The sequence below is a fragment of the Corylus avellana genome, chromosome ca3 (genome assembly GCF_901000735.1).
Source record: "Corylus avellana chromosome ca3, CavTom2PMs-1.0".
Lineage (NCBI taxonomy): Eukaryota > Viridiplantae > Streptophyta > Magnoliopsida > Fagales > Betulaceae > Corylus > Corylus avellana.
The window spans coordinates 26,830,497-26,847,034 of NC_081543.1; the positions used below are offsets into that span (position 1 = coordinate 26,830,497).

Here is a 16,538-nt window from a genome sequence, read left to right on the forward strand (position 1 = left end):
GGGTTTGGGCTTATCGGGTTCGGGTCTTAATCGGGTCTACCTGATTAAGACACGATTAAATTTGTGTCTGGCGGGTCGACTCGACGGGTCCATGGGTCGATCCGCTAGACACGTTTAATAAATGGGTCTGGCGGGTCAGCTGGGTTTGGTGGGTCAACCGGGTCTGGCGGGTCAATCGGGTTTGGCAGGTTAGCCGAGTCTCGAGTGACCCGCCAGACCCATTTAAATTATTAAAAAAAAAAAAAAAACTATGTCTAAGTTATAACTAAGTTAACCCTAACACTTCTTGACTCACTCACGGCTTTACTTCACTGGCCTATTTCTTGTTTTTCCGTTACTTTTTCTAAGTGGGTTTATATATTAAAACATTATCTTTTAAAACATTATCTATATATTAAAACATTCTCTTTTAAAACTTTTTACTTTTCTTGGACGGTTAGGATAAATTTGACTAGTCCTTTGGCCCAAGAGATCCCTTTATTAAATTATTTTTTTTAAATTTTGATTAATGGTTTTTTTTTTTTTTTTTAACGGGTCGGGTCTACCCGATATGACCCGATTATGCTAAACAGGTTAAGTGGGTCGTGTCGGGTTACCCGGATATTTTTCGTGTTATAATCGTGTCAGACCTGCTAACCCGTTTAGCTAAACGGGTTGTGTTCATGTCTCGGGTAATTGGGTCGCGGGTCTTAACGGGTCCTAATCGTGTCTACATGGCTATCCGTTTTGCCAGCCCTAAATTGCTACAAGTCATTATTGTGTTCCTCCAAGAATGATGTGACTTGTAAAATCACCATTGATCTTGTAATTGATTATTATTAGATTTTGATCAAATAATGATTTTAAAAGCTACTTCATTTTTTAGAGTAACACAAGAGAGATTTTTAAAATTACTCTCATTCCCTACAATTGTTCTTATCCTCACTTTTTTTAGCAAGAGATTATAAAAATTTGCCTCTCTCTTTCTGGGGTTAGAAAACCTTTTAGCCCCAATTGGGGCCCAAAAGGTTTGTGTAAGCAGCCAAATTGGAAATTGGGTTATGAAGGTGACCTTATTTAATGTACGCATATGAGGTGCTTCCTAGGTAGAATAGGAATATGTCAAATTGTGTGATTAGCGTGTAAGGGGGGGTATGAACATATCTTTACATAATAAAAATAAGATATGGTACGAATCAGAAAACATTGATCCCTTGAGGATTTCACAATAAAATTGACCCCTCCCTCATGATATGAGATTTCACCAACTTCCTCAAGGTTGGTAATGAAAATGCTGACTTTTCTTTTCTTTTTTTTTTCTTTTTTTAAAATTAAGTGATAATAGTTTTATTTTTTTGATAGATTCAACCAAAAAAAGGAACTAACTTTATTTGGAATATTGTATACTTATTTTGTTATTTTATTTTTGTAGGCTCTCTCCCTCTCTCTCTCTCTCTATATATAAAGTACAAAAAGAGAGAAGGGGGCCCAACAAACTCCCCATTAAATTCAATGTAGCACTAAAAAGAAAATCTAGCAGTGCAAGTGACCAAATTACCAAATATGAATAGTTATTGCATTTTATATTCTTTTATTTTTAGTGATAAATATTTTTTTTAATAGAATAATCATTCTGCGTGCTAAATGAGCTCTAAAAAAATTGAATGAGTTAAAGAATTGACTCGGTCCAATATCTTATTAGCCCAAAGGCCAAGAAAGAGCGGCCAGACCGATGAGTTTTGAAGCATTCAAGAAATGAGCGGTTTGAAGGGTCATTTCCAATGGCAGCAAAAGGATCTTGTATGCCGCAACAAGAAAGATTGTATTGAGATCGACTTGACTGGAAATATATATATATAAAAGATACGGTTAGTTGATAACCTAAAATTCAAAATTCAAAGAACTTGAAATCATGGGTAATATATTACCAAACAATATATATAAATATGGAATTCTATTTTATTTATTTATTTATTTATTTTTAGAGTCTAGGGTTTACGTTGTTGTGTTCCCCCAAAACCATAAAAGTTTGAAATTTATTTGTGAGGCCAAACAATCATTATATTAACCAATCTAACCCCCCAATGTCAAAGTCAAATTCCTCGGCAAAATAAGCATATAATCTTTGACCCCTGTCAATGTCACAAACAACCCCCAAATAGGTTCTAAAATTTCTACGTTTTCTTCTTCAAAATTAGGTCTTATTACTTGTCATAGGAAGAGATTGAATAGTTTCAAAGCAAGAAGATCGCCTTGTAACAAGCTAAAAGCTTTGTTAATTTAGAACTTTTCCAAATAAAAACACATGACCAAAATACATACAACAATACTAATCTCATGTTTGTTAACTACTTTGTTTTTTGTATGTTGTTTTTGTTTTGCTTTGTTTTGTTTTGTTTTTGTTTTTTTTTTTTTTTGAAACAAATCGATATGTTGTTTTTGTTGTTCTCAAGTCAAAGACACGATAACACTAATTTCATATTGGTTGATGTACTGGCTGAATAGAAAGCCGCTTAAAACAAAATATGTGGAGTTAGTCGGTGTGAAATAAGTGTGAAGAGCTAGTAACATTACTCTAATAACATTAACAAATAACTCAAATTATAAAACACAAAACAATCTTTAAAACACGAAAATAGTTTTCACATTTATCTCACAGATAAAACACGCATTAACAAGCATACCTTTAAATCTCTATCTTATTACTTGTCACCCTGTCACTATCTACATAATTTGTCAAATTAATACAATTGCATGGGAATTTTCCAAATCTGTCTTATTAGCAAAAAGATCAATAGTTTCAAAGCAAGAAAAATCAACAAAATGTTACGATTTTAGGTAGAATTTTATCAGTTTTAATTTTAAAAAGTCAATAGAAGCATAGGAAGTTTACATCAACAAGGAGAGTGGGGAGTGGCAAAACTCTTAGAATAAGAGATAAGTTCCTCAATAGAATTTTAGAATAAGCAGTGAGAAATAATAAAAATTATTTTCTCAACTATTTTTCAATTATTTCCATATAGTGAATGAATAAATTTACTATTGAATTTGTATATAATCCATATGCATGTGTGGTTGAAAGATGATTAAGATAATAATGTGTAACATGCATGTGTCTCCGTAGTAGCAGCCAGGGACGGAGGGAGGGGGCATGGTCCCCCCCAATTCCTAAGAACAAAAAAATTTTAAGGTAAAAAAAAAAAAAAAATTATAAGTTATTGGCTCCTAGCAATAAAAATTTTTGGCCTTTGACCCTTGGCCATAATAGTTTATGGCTCCGTTCCTAGTAGTAGCAATATCTATAGTAGGAACCTAATGTAATTCGAACTTACTTTAACTTCTTTACACAAAATTTTCACACTCATAGGTAATTTTTAAAACCACCATCGAATATGAGATAAATATTTATTAAATTTTAATTCAATGATAATTTTAAAAACCATCTATGAATGTGAAAAAATGAAAGTAAAGAAGTGAGAGTAAATGTAGTTTTACTCATGTAATTAATCTACTCTATTCTTATCGAATTATCCTCCAATTTTCTCACAAGCCTCTTTTTTTTTTTTTTTTTTCCCTAAAAATACAATTAATGCTATTTTTACTTGAATAAAAGAGTGGTCCTATCTGCTACGTATATTTTAAATTTGGTTAAATCTGAGCCATTAATTTTCATAGAAATTTAGAGAATCCTGATAGGGTATGGTCAATGAAACACAAATTGAGAAAGGGGGTAATATCGGAGGATTGGGCAAAAAAAGGGAGGGCGATATGGGGATTAAAAAAAGCATAAATACGTGGTGAAGGGGCACTCCACCTTTGCGTTGGTTCATATAACATTATACACGAGAAGAAGAAGAAGAAGAAGAAGAGGGAAGAAGAAAGAAAGAAAGAAAGAAAGGGATTGGGGGAAAGGAAAGGAAAGGAATCAAAAAGAAGGCGCAAGAGGGAAAGGAAAGCCAACTTCCGCGCGGCGTTGGCGTATTGGAAAAGGAAGATATTGTGTGGAAGGAAACAGCAGAGGAAAGATCGCGAAGAAGCGCACAAGGTTTTGGATTCCAAAGAGGGAGAGGAAAGGAGGGGAAAAGAATCGCTGAAAACGATTGTAAGAGAAAGGGTTTTGAGTGCCTTGCTCTCTCTCTCTCTCTCTCTCTCTCGTTCTCTCATTGTTTTGCGTTTTGGTTTTTGCGAACGAAGGAATCGGCGAAGAGATCTGTGGATTTCAGCGGAGGTAACCGAAACCCTCTATATTGTTCAATTTATTGTGTGTCTTGTGTGTTTTTGTCCTTGTTTCTTGTTTGGATTCTGGGAAAAGTATGGGCTGGAAAACCCTAGCGATTGCGAGGGATGGCGGCGCTCCTGCCGCAGGATCTACCGGGCTAGAGGAAGATGTGGATTGCGAGGTTGGAACAGGTCGAAGATTTGAAGCCGCTCATTGGGGGTTTAGGGTTTGCGTGTAGATCTGTTTTAGGGATTTTTTTGTGGAGTGGACTCTCGCTCGGTGGTTCAACGCAATCGTTTCATCTCTCGTGCTTTGTTGAAAGCCTTTTTTTCTCCCAAGACTCTGATTGCAAGGAGTAGTTTGTTCCTGTTCTCTTGGTGGAGTCTGATTCGCTGGATTTATATGCGGTCTGGTTGGGAACGATGAGAATCGACGCTGATTTGTTGATTGGAGTAGTTTATAGGTATTGTGGGGGTCTGATTGGATCCCATTGATCTGATTAGATCTGTGGCTCAACACGTTGTCTCTGCCGATTATCTTCGATTGCTTTTCGTGAAATTTATGTGAACTTGGTTAGCAAGTTTTGATATATCGAGGCCGCGATCCAGGGTTGCTTGATCAAAAGATGGGAGTTTCGGTTTTGGTCCCCTGGATGGTCGGCAAAATTCTATGGGGGGTTTGGATGGAGGTGGCTTTGCTATCTTCTTGAAGCCGTAGTGTTTTGTTTTTCTTTTTCAATTCGTCTAGAAATTTGCGAATTGATGTTAAGAGAGAGCTTTTTGTGTTCGTCACAATGTTCGGCTCTGTCTCCATCTTGTTGGTTGTGAAGGAACTTCTCTTCTAAATTATATGTTCTATCTGAAGCCGTACTATGTCTCTATGTTGCCTGCCTGCTCTTTCTCAAATTCAGCACTTTATGAGGCTTTTTCCGGCCATGTAGTATTGTTGAGGTGTTGCTGCAGGTGAATGGTGATGTACATTCATGGTGTTTGCCTTGCATCTGTGTTAACTGAAATTGTGTATGGTCTTTTCATTGTTCATTCTTTGAACCCTTTGTTCCGAATTGCAAGTGTTGGCTGTGCTCAAAGCCAAATTTTGTATTGAGTGTCTTCTGGCCCTGAAGTCAGCTGTTAAAGGCCAGCCATATAGTGGAGCCTTCTCATCAGTTTATGTGCTCATTAGAGAAACTTTTTATTGGGCTGTTTAAGTATTTTTAATATAAATTTCTACCGTATTTTGGTGCTGGCGCGTGGTGCTGATCTAAGCCTTGGATGTTTCACAGGCTGGTAGTCTGAGAAGCTTCTGGACTTTCTCCATCTCTGATTAGTCAACAATGAGAGGTCCCTTATAATGGTGGGCATTGAGGATTATTTTCGTCATTGCATCATGACACATTGTGGTTCAGATATAAATAGAGAAAATTTATATCGCTATACAATGATTGTGGATGTGTTTAAATGTTATCAACGTACATATGGATGAATCTTGTTTTGATTTGCAGATTTGCTTCTGTTCCTGCACTGGGGTGTCGGCCTCTACTCTTGAGATAAGCAGAAAACAAGCCGCAACGGCATGCTGTAAGACCTGTGGTGGAAAGCCTTTGGTTAATGGGAGGGGGTCATCATCCAGTAGCATGCCGGGTGCCGTAGGTCTGGAACTTACCAGTTTTATCAACTCTGATTTGACTTGGACAAAGATTAAGAAAGGTAGTAGGAGTTCATCAAGGCGGGCTAGGAAATCACTGCCAAGAAGCTTGAAAAATATTGCAGAACTGGTCAATAAGGATCCCAAAGCTGTGGACATGCCTGTTTCTGAATCTGAGAAGGTACCTTACATGCTAATTTTTTTCTCTCTCTCTCTCTCTTTTCTTTTAGCAATTTCTTATCAGCAAAAATATCCATGCTATAAGACATGACACTATCTTATCCGGTTCTATTTGGCAGCTCGGAGTGAGTGTTCTTGGGTGCCGCTTCAGTGAAAAGGCAGAACATGTACCAATCAAGAAGAGGAGATTTTTGTTTAGGTCACCATCTCCGCCACCTGCAGTCCCTTCTCCGTCTCCTGAGAAGACCGGATTGCTTTTCAAGTTTAAAAATGATTTGCATCAGGAGTTTCGTACCGAATCATTGGCCAAATCTCAACCTGGTGCAATTAAAGCTGCTGCTTCTACGAACGATTTGGGTCAAATCGTAGATTCTAATCTTCATATTGATGTGAAGAACCTGGTTAGGGAAAATGATAAACTTGATGAAACTGAAGACTTCTCTGGCATCTCAATACTTGCTGCTGCCGCCTGCAGTAACTGTTCTGGAGGAGATGATGGTCATGCTGAGGAGGGTTCGGGAATGGAAGAATCTTTTGTGCATGAGGTTGCTTTTGAGGGTTCAATGAATAATGAATCATGTTCGTTGTTGAAGGGAATTTCCAAGGAAGACCGGAGTTCTGCTGAAATTTCTAAAGGAGGAGCTGGATCATGTATTTCCATCATGCCTGTAGAAGTTGCTGCCTCTTCAAGAACTGCTAATTCCTCAAACTGCCTATCTCATAAAAATACGACGGAGGGTACATACACACAGGATCTTTCTATGACTACATCAAAGGATCTTTCAAGCAAGAAGGATGAGGGAACAGATAGACTGCAGGAGTCCTCTTCACGTGATGATAGGTTGCACTGGGATTTAAATACAGTAATGGATGCATGGGGGCAACCTTTTGAGCAGTGTTCCGATTCTCAGACCAATGTTGCAGTTGGCATCTCTGAATACGGGAACAGTATTTATAGTGATAGGATGGGGAGCTCAGAAGATCATGAGTTACACAAGCAAATTGAAAGCATTGAAGGTAATGCTGAAAAGGAAACACTATCTAGTTATTCTAGAGATATGGTACATAAGACGCAACAATCAAGCGTAGAAGAACATAAATTGGATGCTTGCACTGATACTGATAGGTCTGTTTGCTTGCAAAAAGGGTTACTTTCTTCTGAGATTGATTATGCTCCAAGTATGGATTCAGTTCAAGGAACAAAATCCTTTCACAGTCAAGAGGGTATTAGCCCTAATTCTGGATCTGTTGACTTGGTTCCAGCAGATAATGCACTTGGACCTCAAAGTTCTGCTAATGTGGATAGAAATGCTTCAGCCCAGTTTGGAACGTCTGGATCTACAGGGAGCAATGAAAGTTCATCCATGCATCAAGCTGGCATCTCGGATATATGTTCAAAGTTCACTCGTCCTAGACCAAACCATGGTACAAGCACATGTGTATCTGAAGGAAACAGCAATGCAGCTTCCGTTGGTGTTACTAGTGTGAAGAGAGTAGATGATTACACTGCTGGTGTTCCAACAGGTGAAGTTATATCCCCTTGTACTCAGGTTGAGAAGCATGAGATTGCTCTTTCTCCCATAGCTTTTTGTAGTAAGGCTGCCTGTGAGAATGGGGATGTTGCAGACGACAATGCTGAGGGTGCTGAAGGAGCTTCCTTTCTTGATAATGGGATTGCCCCTACAAATACAGTTGGCTTGGAGACCAGTCAACCACAAGAATTTGGGCCTTATGATAATGTTGTAAAAAACTCTGCTTGTAAGTTGGATGAAGTGGGTCCTCAAACTTCTCCCATGTGTATAGAGACCCCCACCTCTGGTGTACTGGTTGGAGGTCAACCTGCAGTTGTTGTGGGTATGGCCACGCAGCAAGGCAAAGTTTCTGTTCAAGATAATGCTGAAAGTGGTTCTCAAATGCTGCTCGATGGTGAGGAACCCAAGCCCTTGGAAAAGTGTGTGGCATTGTTTCACTCACCCTCTTGTGATGCATGCCCAGGTTCTTCTGATGAGCTTGTTAATATTTCTGATAAGGTGGCTCCAGAAGAACCTTTGGGAAACAATTATGGCTCTGATATATGTCATGATGATGGTCATTTAGTTGGAATCGAAGATGCGAGTGAACTTGAGATGGATTATGATTCTCAGTATGAAGATGGGGAAGTCAGGGAATCCATTGTGCATACTTGGGAAGATTATCATGGTGAGGATGTAGAGAGTGAACATGTGGATTATGGATCTGACAATACTATCACATTGGGCTGTGAAGGTGATCAAATGATAAAGAATACCCAGGAATCTAGCTTCCAACCTCATCCAAGTGGCTCATTATTGACAGAAGTTATTGTGGCAGGATCTGGAATGGAAAGCGCATTCAGAGGACTCTTAACAGGGAAAGATGCAAACAATGTGGTTGGGACAAGTGATAATGTTGACAATAAACTGAGCGTGGGTACTGGCAAGGTGACCAGAAATAATGAGATTGATGCCAGGGGCGATGATGCGAGGAAAGCAATCCAATCAGCTAGTTTAGATATGAAAATGACTGCATGGGATCAGTTGCTGGAGTGCCAAAAAAATCCTTCAGATATAGAGACTGGAGTCAGAGATGGCATCAGCTGGAAGAAAACTGATGGAGACTCTGTAGGTGAGTTGGATGCAGAGGATACTGAGGCAAGGATTGCTGAGTCGGGAGTGTTTAAGAGGGATTTGCGGTCGCGAATTGAAGGCCGAGCATCACGCAACATACTTTTTGGAAAGGATAAGGTATCTGTGCAGGGAAGCAGGTATTCATCCGTGACTAGTTATTTTCTTATGCGATTGATACTCAAATTAGATACATAACTGGTATTGATTGATTTTTTGCTAATTATTTTTACTTTTCAGATACAGTGATACTGATGATTCAAATCCTAGATTTGAAAGGGAGTCGGGATCTTTTCAATCCTTTGGTAGGGGTAGATATTCTCGGCAAAATCACACTAGAGGTCGGGGAGGTGATCGTTGGGTGGATTCTTCAGAAAACCATAGGGGCTTTAAGCGTCACCATTCTCCTAGTTATCATGGTCCAATGACTCTTCGTCACCTTGGGTCCGAAAATAATGCACATCGGTCTTTTAGAAGAAGTGGATCACCGGTTGGAAGGGATGAGGTTTTTGGTGTGCGTGTGGGTGTGGGTGTCGGACCAACTAGAGAGATGAGCCCGTATAGGCGTTTGAATCTTGGCAGGGGAAGGCCCATAAGATATGGTCCTCAAGTTGACGGGAGAGGAACTAGGGGGAGATATCAAGGACCACCGCGTGGCAATTTCCGTGAATCTTCCTTTAACCATTCGCATCCTTCGGCCAGGAGAGAGAGAAGCTTCTCTCCTACAGAAAGAAGAGTGAATACTCATGCACATCAATCCTGCACAAAATCTCCATCAAGATCTAGAACTCGTTCTCCCATTTGTGGTACTTCAGGTTTCAGACACAGAAGTAAGTCTCCTAATTTCAGATCTGAGGCCGGGATGCAGAGTCTGCGGTCACCTCACCAGCGGCCTGGCTTTTTGGGTGATCATATGGTAGGTTTTAGGCCACTGCGAAGAGTTCGTGATTCCCCACCACCTCATGACCCAAGATGGATTGGAGATAGGAGGGATGAAGTCAGTCATTTCAGGGAGCATGGATACAATCAACGTACTTCAGTTCTAGACAAGAGATTACCTGGGAGATTTGGCCCACGGGATGACAGGTTTGACTTGATGGATGGCCCTCGAAGCTACAGATCTTTGCATCCCGGAAGATTGTCGGAGATGGACGGAGTTGGTAGAGGCAGCCTAAGATATGATGATAGAAGGAAAGATGTTTATAAATACCGATCAAGTAATCTTGTAACCCGTAATGATACAGATGGACCGATCAAGCGCTTTCGTTATGATGTTGAAGACGGTTTTGTGGCTGCACGGAACTCTCGTTATCAGGATGGTGCTGATTTCAATGGCCGATGGGAACCTAAGGATTACAACAGGGGCATTGACAGCCGAGTAGGTGACGTGGCTAGAAGATCTGGAGTAGGAGGCCCATATGAATTCCAACGAGATGGGAAATATGATGGTAAATCAAATTCGTCTGCAATGCGGGAAGTAGAAGAGGATTCATCTCCTAGGAAAAGACCTTCTTGATCTTTGTGCCCCAGAGCTCCCTTTTTGCCTTCACATTGGGTGCATCTGCAAGCGGACAGAAATATACTGACCCTGCTGATTTTTTTTTCATCTTCAGCAGGAAAGCATCCAAACCCTGCAGTTCTCTTTATATGCCAGTGCTTGTTGGATTTGCATTCACTCTTTTTATTATCTTTTTGAATTGTAGATGAGGTCTAGTTGTTGCTTCTCATTTTTGACTTTCCATATTAAATATATATTGTTTTGTGGCCAATTCTGGGTGATATAGCCTCTTTGGTGGCCATTGAAATATATCATCAAATCAATGAAAAAAGTTCATTTATTTGTCAGTTCTGCCCAAAAGTGAATTTATTTTGAGTTTTCCATGTTAATCTAAGAAGAATCCGTTATGTTTACTATTATTAACATCAAGTCTTGTGCCCATGACCCCGTTGTTACGATGTAGCATCAAAGCTCCAAAGCGCCTGTCCATTTGGGAAGATCTGTGCATATACATTTCTGGTCATGATATTTTAGTGCCTTGTTTTCTCGGGAAAGAGGGATTGAGACTTGTAAATTGCTCATATGGTCGAAATTGTAGGCTGCATATGCTGGTAGTTGTCATTCTCTGGTTTTTGCAGGTTTGGTTGATTTCTGAGAATCTTATGTGAATGCAATTTTGTTGCACAACACTTCTAATAAGACAAAATGCTGGCTGGTGAAGCTATATATGGCAAAATATGGTGCTCCCCTTTCATTTATTGCATAATGAGGTCTTACTTACAGAGCAAGTGGACGATTTTCTTTTCCTTAACAATGTCTGGATAGGGGTTTTGGGGGGTGCCTTTTGTTTTTCCTTTGATATAAAGGTGTAATTCTATTTGTGTTTTGGTTTCTTTGTTATACTTATTTCATACCCAAAAAAGTCACTTAAAATAAGTCAGTCGATGTGAAAGGTGACATTACTCTTATCAAAATGCTAATCAAAGAAACGAGACCTTAAAATCTTCAGAATTAATTGATCTAACACACTGAATAAGGGGAAAAAGCTAAAAAAGAAAGAAAGAAAGAAGAAGCTAGTTTTGTGGTTTCCACACAAAACCATATTGCAGATTCCCCCCAATGTAGTGATTCAACTGAACACCTAATTGGGCATGTTGATGTAGTTTGTGTGGTAATGATGCTGTTAACCATAATTAGGCTCTTGGCTTGCACTTTCTGGTGCAATTTGTTGATGATCCACATCCTGGCTGCCCTCTTCATCGAAGTGTGTGAAGAAGGAATTCATCATTGGGCAATCGTAGTTTAATTCTCCTGGTTTTGCAAATTTTTGCCTTATCAATACAAAAGCCAACAAACACCAAGGTTAGCCTCAACAGATAAAAAAATAAAACTTGATTTTACCCCCACCCAGGAATTTGGGAATGTAAAAGTAAAAATAGTTTTTACCATTCCTGATCCATCAGCATTTCATCTGTTAATCCAAACCCTCTTAGCTCTTCTTCAGTGTGATGCACTAATAAGCTGTACCTGTAGATAATATAGGACAATTTTTTTCTTCAAATTGTATTAGAAGAAGTTTGTCTAACTTAGTTTATTAAATTGATATCTATCCAAAATGCATGCGACATGTTTATGAGAATCACATCGCGAAAAATGTATCGTTTTGAGTTGGTTTTTAAAAAATTATAGTTTGAAAACGTAGAAAAATCTGCGTTTTCAAATCGCATGCAAATGAGTGCATTTTTGAAAACTAAACTACGATTTTTTTTTTTTTTTTTTTAATTTGTTTTTTAAATATAGATCCTAAATTTGTAGTATGTAAATGTATTTTCAGGATTTTTACTATAATATGTTGTCATGCAGAGGAATTAATTGATTTGAACCTTGAAAAAAAGTTCCCATGGGATTAATGAGAGAAAAAAGGATTACCTTCCACCGTAACCTTTTTCCATAACAACCATTTTTCCATTGCCAAAGTTATTAAGCCTCTCAAACTGCTCCACTGTCCATTTGTACCATCTCATTAGAAACACTCGGAGGGTCAGGCCATGTGAGACTATCACCAAGTTCATGTTCGGGTTTCGTTGCCCCGGAGGCTGAAAGCGTCCGATATCAATATCCGATCTTAGTGTTTCTCTGAATCCTGTTGCATTGATACATATGGGGTTGAACATTTTGCTGTAATTTGAGAGAAAACGATACAAACTTTAGGTATAACTCATTCTTGAAAACCGTTTGCAAGGGAAGGATGCCTAAAACATTTAAAATAGTAACATACTACCACGCTTCCGAATTCGGCGTACACGGCAACCTTCTATATATTCTATAGGTTGTCACTTCCGTAACTCAAACCCGTGACGTAGTGTTTAATTTTGATACCAAATGATACGAACTCACAGGTAAAACTCACTCACCCTTAAAAACAAGGGAATGTGCCTAAAAGCTCAAGTGGAACATTTAAAATCGTAACAGAAAATGATTGCGCAGTAATAAAACTAAACTACCTGTTATTCTGTCATAAACATCAGCTGCAGATTCTCCATTGGGAAAGCGGTAAAAGAAACGACCATAAAGCATGCGCATGGCTTTCTCTAATCGCATCTTCTCTCTGTCCTGAAAATTCCCTTTTATGGAAAGTTGTAAATGAAACCCATTTAAGAGATTTATTCTTTTATGATGAAAACAATTTACAGTTAAATGGGTAAGTAATTATTTGCTTTAATAACCCATTTGGAAACTAAACAAAACTTGGGTGGGTTTTAAGCTAGAGATATGATACAATTGGAAAAGTGAACCTGTCAAACAGTTAATTTCCACTTTGGTGATTGCTTGCAACTGAATTTTTGGGTTTCAACATTTCTCAGTTTTTCGGATGGCCGGACTGGCGATGTCTGATGGGTCACTTGCAAAATAAAGGAAAAACTACAAGAGACCAACGGATTTCCGAAGACCATTTTCTCTATTTTGCAGGTGACCAATCGGCAGTCCGGTCGTCTAAATACCATCTTCAACACTTTTTGACTGTTTTTGTCAATCTCTTGTTTTCTTTTTTAGCAAGGTGGACTAAATGAAAGACCTACCAAAATCTTGTTCTCTTAGACGAGGCTCTTCTCTCATGCCAGCAATTCTTGGGCGCTCAAATGCACAAGCTAAGCTCTTTAATGTCTCCAGTGTTCTTCTATAGGGAGAAACATAGAAGTAGACCTTCCAATCCCCTGCTTTGTCCTGCTCAATCAGCTCCTTGATTTCTCTCCCACACTCCAGAGCTTCAGCCATTCCTTTCTCTGTCAGTCCAATCTTTGGATCAGCAACTCTTGTGTACACACTCTCATCAACATTTCCTTCACTCTGTCCATGTCTTACCAGGATTATCCGGCGTGGCCGAGGAGGCGGAACTTTGGCGGCCGAGCTGCTGAGAGCATTCTTTTCAGGGAAAGTAGCCAGCCCATTACTTGTTACCTTAACAGATTCCCTTGACTTCTCACAGCATTGGATGGAATTTGAAGCAAACAGTTTTGGTTGCAAGATTGGGAGAGCTGAGGCTGAGGATAGAGATGGAGAAAGAGTGGCCATAGCTTGAGAGCTATCCAAAAAGATAACCAAGTAGCAGCAAAAGTGAAAAGGTCTAATTGACTCATGTTAGTATGTGAACTTGACTGTGGTTGATCTAGTCTTTGATAGGCAAGTTTTAGTTCATTTCATTTCATGCCAAAAAGGAGTGGCCTACACACCTTCAAGCCATAGGAAACACTTTCCAATTTCCTTTATAGTTCTAGGGAATGCAGTTTGTAGTCTAGGACTAGCAATTCGTGTTTGCGTCTTAAGTTTAAGTCATGTTGAGACATGGGAATAAGATGACCCATATAATTAAACAGGTCAGACCCTCCAACCCTAACCTGCTTATTTCGTGTTGGATTCATGTCAGATTCGTAAGTTGTGTAAAAATTGCCATATCCATATGTCGCTTGTCGAGGCATGAATATAAAACTATATAAGCCTTGATCCTAACTCGCTAATTTCGTATCGAATTTATTGGTTGTATGAAAAATTGATAGCCCTCATTTATACGTGCGAGTTGCTGGTGAACTTTATTTGATAGCGGTCGATGTGTGGTGGAAGTTGGAAGGGGACCATTTTAAGCTTTTGTGATGTTGGTGAATGCTTCACTCAAAACAAAAGGAATCCATATGGATCATGGAAATTGGAGTAGGGGACCAATGTTCTTCTCTAGGGTCCCAAATAATTTGTCCTCTAGGATGAGGAATCTCAAGTATGATTGCAATTGCCAATTGATGATAACAGAGTATTCTTTTGCAAACTTTTTTTACCAAAATAATCATCAGAAAATTGGGTAGTTAAACTTATCATAAAACACTGATTACCATAAGTTTTTCATAAGTTAATTGTGACGTGTGATTAGTGTTAAAAATTGTTGTGATTTTATAACTTTTAGTGACTTTTATAAATTCGATTTCCTTTATGCTAAGGGAAAGTGTGTGTTTTCTCAAATACTAGCCTTTATCATTATCAATTGAGTAATTTCACTTGACTGATGTGACAGTGTCTATTAGTCATTAGATCAGTCTTTATTAAAAAAATAAATACTACTAAAGGGCACTAATGACCACATCAACATAGAGTGTCGTATGTAGCATTACTTTAGCGAGTGAGTTCTTCCTCAATCTTGTAATATTAACCGTTTGTTTGAAGTTATTCAATCACTCAAGACAAGTCAAATCCTATGTTTATTGTCTTAAAAATTGGACCAATAAGGTTAATTGGGCCTGTTGTTGTGGTTTGCCTAATTAAACCTTTTCGTTGCGGTCCAAACGTTAATAAGACAGGCCATAGTTTGCGAATCCCAATTGCCAATATGAGGCTTAGGGTTGAGACTTGCAATATTTTTTTTAAAAAGGCCTGGCCCATACTTGTCTGATGAAACACAAAACTGAATTTGTCCCTCCTAGTCCTACGTGTCGCATGGACAGCCACATGATCGTTTACATTTTACTAGCCGACATGACAAGTGTCATATAGACTGTCATATAAATGTCATGTAAACTGCTAAGTTATACTCTATTTTTAAGTGGCTGACTTGTCAAATGTAACATGAACCGATTCGTTAGTTTGTAAAAAATTTATAGTAAAAATTATAGTAACTTTAGCAGCACTCTTGCTACAAAGTTAGACTTGCAAAGTCGTTTTCAGTGAAATTTAAATCTCTGGTTAGTTTTCTTGATGATCTGAATTTCCTAATGTAGTGTTTAATTTCTTGGTGCTTTATCGTCCACAAAAACTATTTCTCCACTCCACCCAGACATTACACTAAATTGTACATCACCTTCCACTCAAAATTCTTCATAGAAACTTGAAATATGTCCTGAAATTGAATATTTGTTAGTTGATAAAAATCATGTAATCTAGACTTAAATCTGTAACCACTCTGTGCAGCCTCTCGAGAAGATTTTGTTACTTGTTTAATTCATTTCCTACCCTTTGTATGTATTTTTGCATTATTTTAATTCATTTCAGGTCTGTTAATTGAGGAGCCCACCCCGTTTTTTCGTTTTAGGATCGTCCACTTTTTTTTTTGTCAAATCGGGAGTGTGAATGATTCTCTATTGTTAACCTTTCCTTTATGCAATTAGAACCAAAAAAAAAAAAAAAAAAAAAAATCCTAAATTAATGCTACATGATATGGAAGTAATTCCCTTATATAATTCTTTCAATGATGCAACACAGAAACCTCGATTGACAATTTTTTTTCGAAAATACTAAGAAAGAGAGCAAGTATTGGTAGTCCGTAACATGGCAACAAAAAATAGATTATTTCTGTTTTTAAAAGTCACTTAAAACACACCACGTGTCTCTAAGAAGTAGCTCAATCAGTTAAGACCATGCTTAATGAAGCGGAGGTTACTAGTTCGAATCTTCATTCCCCCTCTTATGTGGACATGTCAAAAAAAAAAAAAAAAAACATCAAGTCAATTAATATAAAATAAACATGATAAACAAGTGTAGCGTTATTCATTTTATAAAGGGAGCGGGAGGAAGCAACTATTCTTTGTTTTACCTCCAACTACAACTTGAACCTTATTTCCCCAACTTTTCCTTATATATATAAAACCAAGATCCCCAGTCAAGCAGCCCAACGACTAAAAAATTAGTGTTCATATATATATATATATATATATATAACAAAAGAGTACCTCTCACTAGATTTGTCTCTTATAGAAATGGGTTTTTCTTAATCATCCCAAAGAAAAATGCTGCCGGGTTCGCTAAGATACTTCTTGTAATTGACAACACAAAACATTATTCAATCCAACATACGTGCAAGATTAATTAACCTCTTATTTAAATCCATACAAATTTT

General features: G+C 38.2%; 2 protein-coding genes across 2 annotated transcripts; one reads left to right on the forward strand and one right to left on the reverse strand.

Annotated features, from left to right (window-relative positions):
• The first annotated feature begins 3,813 nt into the window (after window positions 1-3,813).
• Window positions 3,814-10,509, forward strand: LOC132173473 (uncharacterized). Its single transcript, XM_059584980.1, has 4 exons — window positions 3,814-4,207; window positions 5,700-6,023; window positions 6,142-8,804; window positions 8,905-10,509. Exons 2-4 carry the CDS (start codon window positions 5,832-5,834, stop codon window positions 10,178-10,180), a joined length of 4,131 nt encoding a protein of 1,376 aa, XP_059440963.1. The 5' UTR covers window positions 3,814-4,207; window positions 5,700-5,831; the 3' UTR covers window positions 10,181-10,509.
• Window positions 10,510-11,142: 633 nt separating this feature from the next.
• On the reverse strand, window positions 11,143-13,782 carry LOC132175405 (phosphoglycerate mutase-like protein AT74H). The gene is made up of 5 exons (XM_059587354.1): window positions 13,243-13,782; window positions 12,667-12,786; window positions 12,092-12,305; window positions 11,609-11,689; window positions 11,143-11,493 (listed from the first exon to the last, which is right to left on the reverse strand). Exons 1-5 carry the CDS (start codon window positions 13,733-13,735, stop codon window positions 11,346-11,348), a joined length of 1,056 nt encoding a protein of 351 aa, XP_059443337.1. The 5' UTR covers window positions 13,736-13,782; the 3' UTR covers window positions 11,143-11,345.
• Between the last annotated feature and the right edge of the window lie 2,756 nt (window positions 13,783-16,538).